The 6992-nt window shown below is 41.8% G+C and overlaps 1 protein-coding gene across 1 annotated transcript; it reads right to left on the bottom strand.

The window, feature by feature from the left end:
* Positions 1-360: 360 nt before the first annotated feature.
* LOC139395889 (zymogen granule membrane protein 16-like) lies at positions 361-2394 on the bottom strand. The gene is made up of 3 exons (XM_071143203.1): positions 2325-2394; positions 1887-2055; positions 361-770 (listed from the first exon to the last, which is right to left on the bottom strand). The coding sequence occupies exons 1-3, from the start codon at positions 2392-2394 to the stop codon at positions 404-406; spliced, it is 606 nt and encodes a 201-aa protein (XP_070999304.1). The 3' UTR covers positions 361-403.
* Positions 2395-6992: the final 4598 nt, after the last annotated feature.

Genomic DNA, 6992 nt, shown 5'->3' on the forward strand with positions numbered 1-6992 from the left:
ACAACGCATGTTGACCCAAGCTGACAGGACTGTTTGAATATTCCTATCTAATGGATGCTTCATGAGAATTTGAACTGAATGAATTTGAATGTTAAGAAATATTTTATTACTGCTTCAAGTGAGGAATCACCTCAAAAGTACTTCCAAAGTACTCAAAACATTCAAATTCAATCAGTGAAATAAAAGTGAAATAACAAACAGATAGTGAAATAAAAACTGTTCTGTCAGCGTCTGTCAAACATCCGTCCATCATATAAGGTCAGTTTCCTGGACCCAGATTAAGTTTACTCCTGGAATAAAAAGCATGTTGAATGGAGAATCTCCATTGAAAGTAACTAGTCCAGGATTAGGCTTAATCTGTATCTGGGATACCATCCCGAAGAGCAAGACATACTTTTTTCCCCTAATAAATAGGAGTTACTGTTTCCAGTGCTGTTCCCAGAGTACTGTTTCCAGCCCCTTCCATGTCCACAAATCCCCAGTGGGCTCCGATGGAGGTGATTCCAGCACCGTTGAAGCGACCGCTGAGGATCCTCAGCTCGTTGCCCATGTTGGATGGGTAGAAGTTGAAGGAGACCTGGTTGGGCATGCCGGCTGACAGAGTGCGCCCCATGTTGGTGGTTAACACCAGGTAGCAGATGTAGTCTGCTGGGTTGTACTTCCCAGACACCTCGACAATGGCCTCATCATTAAACAGCTCCATCACCTGCTTTACACTCCCTTCGTTACCGAACACAGGAGACCAGTTGCTACCGTATCTCAGCTGGAACCTAAAACAGAGGAAGCTTTTCACGTTGGTTGTGTTTTGATAAGGCACATTCAGACCGAGACAGCAGGTAGCGTCAGAGAATATCAAGGAATTACATTTTATATTGTACTCTGGGTTAGATACGATAACAATATTGTTTGGTCATAAACTGAATATGTAATAAACACAACAAATAAAGAAAGAAAGAAAGAAAGAAAGAAAGAAAGAAAGAAAGAAAGAATGAAAGTCTATTGAGTAGTGTAGTTGGACTGAGTCAGTGGTGTTTGTTGGGTAGTGTAGTTGGACTGAGTCAGTCGTGGTTGTTGGGTAGTGTAGTTGGACTGAGTCAGTGGTGTCTGTTGTGCAGTGTAGTTGGACTGAGTCAGTGGTGTCTGTTGGGCAGTGTAGTTGGACTGAGTCAGTGGTGTTTGTTGGGTAGTGTAGTTGGACTGAGTCAGTCGTGGTTGTTGGGTAGTGTAGTTGGACTGAGTCAGTGGTGTCTGTTGTGCAGTGTAGTTGGACTGAGTCAGTGGTGTCTGTTGGGTAGTGTAGTTGGACTGAGTCAGTGGTGTTTGTTGGGTAGTGTAGTTGGACTGAGTCAGTGGTGTCTGTTGTGCAGTGTAGTTGGACTGAGTCAGTGGTGTCTGTTGGGTAGTGTAGTTGGACTGAGTCAGTCGTGTTTGTTGGGTAGTGTAGTTGGACTGAGTCAGTGGTGTTTGTTGGGTAGTGTAGTTGGACTGAGTCAGTGGTGTCTGTTGTGCAGTGTAGTTGGACTGAGTCAGTGGTGTCTGTTGGGTAGTGTAGTTGGACTGAGTCAGTGGTGTTTGTTGGGTAGTGTAGTTGGACTGAGTCAGTCGTGGTTGTTGGGTAGTGTAGTTGGACTGAGTCAGTGGTGTTTGTTGGGTAGTGTTGTTGGACTGAGTCAGTGGTGTTTGTTGGGTAGTGTAGTTGGACTGAGTCAGTGGTGTTTGTTGGGTAGTGTAGTTGGACTGAGTCAGTCGTGGTTGTTGGGTAGTGTAGTTGGACTGAGTCAGTGGTGTTTGTTGGGTAGTGTTGTTGGACTGAGTCAGTGGTGTTTGTTGGGTAGTGTATTTGGACTGAGTCAGTGGTGTCTGTTCATGGGTCAGAGTCTGCTCACCCACTGATGTAGTTGTTGCTGTTGTAGTTGTAGTAGTAGTAGTAGTAGTAGTAGTTGTTGTTGGTCTCCCACACTCTGACTCCCGTGATGCGCCCCTCACCATAGGAAGCAAATGGGGTGCCACCTCCCTGACCCACCGCAGAGGAATACGAGTAGGGGTCTTTGATGGCTAAAATAACATGGCCAATATGTTTACTATATTTACTATATTAATAATACATATTTATATACATCATTTTATTTTTAACAACACATTTCTGAAAGATCTTTATATCATGAATAAAGTGCAGATGAATTAACTAAAGTACATTCTGCAATGATTTAATACATTAGTTTATGTCTCAAAGAAGAACTGTCTAACTGAAAAAGACAAATTGGTGAAAGCACAAAAGCTATTATTTAATAATTATAATTCAGAATTGTATTTTTATAACTCACGCAAAGCCAAGCAGCCAGCCAAGAACATTGTGACAACCAGGATTAAGAACATTCTGCAAAAGTGAGGCATCAACACTTAAGACCTTTAATTTCAGTCAATTTCACTCTCATTCCGTTTCACTTTAAATGGTAAAACTTGAAATAATGTAGTTAATAATGTTTTTCATAGTAGTTTGTCAAAACAAATAAGTCATTTTACCTGTCAGGTCAGTGTTTCCTAGGAGGGAAAAGAAAATAACCTTTTGAATTGTGACGTAACAAACAACAAACCATTCTTAATGTGAAATGTTATAAAACAGCTCTAAAAAGTTGAACCTCCTCTTGTTTACTACAATCACTCTTGCAGTGCTAAGCTACTGTCACATTAAAATAATGTCAGATCATTAAATTTAAATTTAGTGGCAAAAGGGCCAAAATATTTGTGCCCAAGCACCAAGAGATAATGAATATTAACTTCATAACATTTCCCACACCAGTATTATGCATTAAAAACAAGTGCACATTTTCAATTTAGTTAGTTGTGTAGTTACCCACAGTGCTATCTTGAGATGTGTGTCAAAACCTGTGAAAGCTTCTTGTCTCTCTGTCTCTGCCAGGTCCTTCTAGTGTACTGCTTCCTCAAAGAACTGCATTTATACCTGCTGAACATTCCATCAGTTCTGGAAGGAGCATGACAAAGAACACGTTTAGTCAGTCACTATTGAGAAGTCAGACATTGTTTTCTAATTGGTCGAGGCTACTTTGGGAGGGAGTGTCATGGACATTTTTTAAGGAAATAATAATTGTGTTCTTTTGAATTGTAACAAATTAATGATCTGAAATAGGGATAAAAAGGAAGATACCATTTAACAACCAAACAATTTCAAGAATGTACCAAGATTCTATGAATGTGTACAAAAATCGCTCAAAATCAGTCTCCCAATCTTCAGTTGTTTTATTACACCAAGAGGAACTCCTTCCCTTCAAACATTCTTCTGTACATGTGTTTCCATTTAATTCTAGAGGGGCAGATGAGATTCTCAATTTTTCGTCTTCATTATTGTCCAACATTTTCTGCAGTCTGTTACAACACTCACATCTTCATTAAATCACTGGCAACCTGTTCATGTTACTACAGGAAAACAATCTGATTTCATTTTCTGCAGATGAACCAGATAAATATCAGTAGAAGTTACAAAGTGAGAAAATAAAAGTTTGTATACCCCGAGGCACTTGTGACTACCTATCCATAATATTTGATAGTTCAATTAACACATTAATACAAATATATAGTGTAGGACTTAAGTGCTAAAAAATAAAATACATTTAAAAAAAGATAAGTTAAAAGGTCAATATAAATCAAAATTGCAATTTTAACAACTTTTCTGTATGTAAGTTGAGTTATCTATTTTCTTTTAATTGGGATAAAATGTGAATTTATCTCAATAACTACCCATTGGGCACAAACTGGTTGAATAAATGTTGTTTCCACATCATTTTAATGAAATTATGTTGAACCAATGTGGAGTAGACTTTGAATTGTCGTCTGTGCCCAGCTGGTAGCTCCCCTGACTATAAGGGCACAAGGCGAGACCCAAATGCAGACACAGGAGGCAGATGGTTGAGCTCCGATATTTATTATAACAAAGAGAGTAGGCAAAGACAGGTCGGGGACAGGCGAGAGTTCATAAACCAGGTCAGAGACCAAACAGTACCAGGCGATAGGCAGTCTCGAAGTCAGGCCAGGCAGGGGTCAGAAACTAGATCTGAGTCCAAAACAGTTTACAAGGGAATAGGCAGGCTGGTAGTCAGAACAGGCAGAGTGGTCAGGCAGGCGGGTTCGGAGTCAGGACAGGCAAGGGTCGAATCCAGGAGGAATAGAAATGAACAGAGGTTGGGAAAAATAGGGGCAAGGAAAACCGCTGGTTGACTGGCACAGAGACAGGAAACACAGGGATAAATACACTAGGGATAATTAGCGACACCTGGAGGGGGTGGAGACAATCACAAGGACAGGTGAGCCAGATCAGGGTGTGACACTTACAAAACATTTGTTTGCTGTATAACGCTAAGATAACAAGCTGAACTAATGTATATTAAATGTATTCTGATGAAGTCAAACATACTCATCTTTTCATTTGTTGTGGTAAATACAACCTCAAATGTGACCCGTACGTGACCCTCCTCCTTCATTGGGGTAACCTCAAAAATAACAGTGTGCATATTTAGAAAATACTCAATGATATTCTAAACATTCAAATTCATTAACCTTCAAACGGCTCAGTTAATGTATCTTAAATACCAAAACAGTCCTGTCAGCATCTATGTCAAACATCCAAATCGTAAAGGGTCAGATCCCCAGACCCAGATTAATTTTACTCTTTGACTAAAAATCATGTTCAATGGAGAATCTCCACTAAAAGGAACTAGTCCCGGACTAGGTTTAATCTGTTTCCAGGGAACCAACCTAAAGATTGAGACATACTTTTCCCCCACAAATTATTTCCAGCCTTTTCCAAGTACACCAATACCCAGTAGGCTCCGATGGAGGTGATGTCGGCACCGTTGAAGCGACAGCTGAGCGGCCTCAGCTCATTGCCCATGTGGGCTGGGTAAAAGGAGACATGGTAGGGCTGGCCGGCCGACAGAGAGCGCCCACTGTTGATGTAGTTTCCAGGGATGTACTTCCCAGACACCTGGACGATGGCTCCATCTCCTGCTCTTCACCAGCATCGTGACCAAACACAGGAGACCAGTTGTAGCCGTATCTCAGCGGGAACCAAAGAAACAGAGAAGGATTTTCACAATAAATATAGAAAGTGTGTCTGTTGGGTAGTGTAGTTGGACAGTGGTGTCTGTTGGGTAGTGTAGTTGGACAGTGGTGTCTGTTGGGTAGTGTAGTTGGACAGTGGTGTCTGTTGGGTAGTGTAGTTGGACAGTGGTGTCTGTTGGGTAGTGTAGTTGGACAGTGGTGTCTGTTGGGTAGTGTAGTTTGACTGAGTGAGTGGTGAGAAATTGGATAGTGTTGTTGGACTGAGTCGTGGGATCTGTTGGGTAGTGCTGTTGGACTGAGTCAGTGGTGTCTGTTCATGGGTCAGGGTCTGCTCACCCGCTGATGTAGGCGTTGCTGTTGTAGTAGTAGTAGTAGTAGTAGTAGTTGATGTTCTCCCACACTCTGACCACTGTGGTGCGTCCCTCACCGGAGGAAGCAAATGGGGTGCCCCCTCCATGAACCACCGCAGAGGAATACGAGTGTGGTTCTTTCATGGCTAAAATAACATGGGCATTATATTTAATATATTAATAATAAAAATGTATACATCATTTTAATTTTACCAACACATTTCTCAAACATCTTAACATTTTGAAAAAAGTGCAGATTAATTAACTAAAGTACATTCTGCAATGATTGAATCCATCAGTTTTTGTCTCACGCATTGTCAACTAGCTGACCAAGAACCCTGACGGACTGGAGGCTGCTGAAGGGAGGACGGCTCACAATAATGGAACTGAGCAAATGGAATGTCATCAAACACATTCAGATCATGTGTTTGTTGTACTTGATACCATTCCATTAAGTTGGCTCATGTCATTACCACGAGCCCATCCTCCCCAATTAAGGTGCCACCAACCTCCTGTGGTGACAAACAAGATTGAGAACATTCTGCCAAAGATAGTCATCATTACTAATCAAATCAAATAAAATGTATTTATATAGCCCTTCGTACATCAGCTGATATCTCCAAGTGCTGTACAGAAACCCAACCTAAAACCCCAAACAGCAAGCCATGCAGGTGTAGAAGCACCTAATGACCTTTCATCATTACTAATGACTTTTCATTTCACTGTTTCACTTTCACTCCACTTCACTTCAAATGGTTAAAGTTGAAATAAGTTTGTTAATAATGTTTTTCATAGTAGTTTATAAAAACAAGTGAGGCATTTTACCTGTCAGGTCAACCACACCTAGAGGGGGAAATAACATACACGTTTTACCTGTCAGGTCAACCACCCCTAGGGGGGAATAACATACACGTTTTACCTGTCAGGTCAACCACCCCTAGGGGGGAATAACATACACGTTTTACCTGTCAGGTCAACCACCCCTAGGGGGGGAATAACATACACGTTTTACCTGTCAGGTCAACCACCCCTAGGGGGGAATAACATACACGTTTTACCTGTCAGGTCAACCACCCCTAGGGGGGAATAACATACACGTTTTACCTGTCAGGTCAACCACCCCTAGGGGGGAATAACATACACGTTTTACCTGTCAGGTCAACCACCCCTAGGGGGGAAATAACATACACGTTTTACCTGTCAGGTCAACCACCCCTAGGGGGGAAATAAAATACACGTTTTACCTGTCAGGTCAACCACCCCTAGGGGGGGAAATAACATACACGTTTTACCTGTCAGGTCAACCACCCCTAGGGGGGAAATAACATACACGTTTTACCTGTCAGGTCAACCAGCCCTAGGGGGGAAATAACATACACGTTTTACCTGTCAGGTCAACCACCCCTAGGGGGGAAATAACATACACGTTTTACCTGTCAGGTCAACCACCCCTAGAGGGGGAAATAACATACCCGTTTTACCTGTCAGGTCAACCACCCCTAGGGGGGAAATAACATACCCGTTTTACCTGTCAGGTCAACCACCCCTAGGGGGGAAATAACATAC

This window comes from Oncorhynchus clarkii, unplaced genomic scaffold (assembly GCF_045791955.1).
Source record: "Oncorhynchus clarkii lewisi isolate Uvic-CL-2024 unplaced genomic scaffold, UVic_Ocla_1.0 unplaced_contig_11865_pilon_pilon, whole genome shotgun sequence".
NCBI classification, from domain to species: Eukaryota; Metazoa; Chordata; class Actinopteri; order Salmoniformes; family Salmonidae; genus Oncorhynchus; species Oncorhynchus clarkii.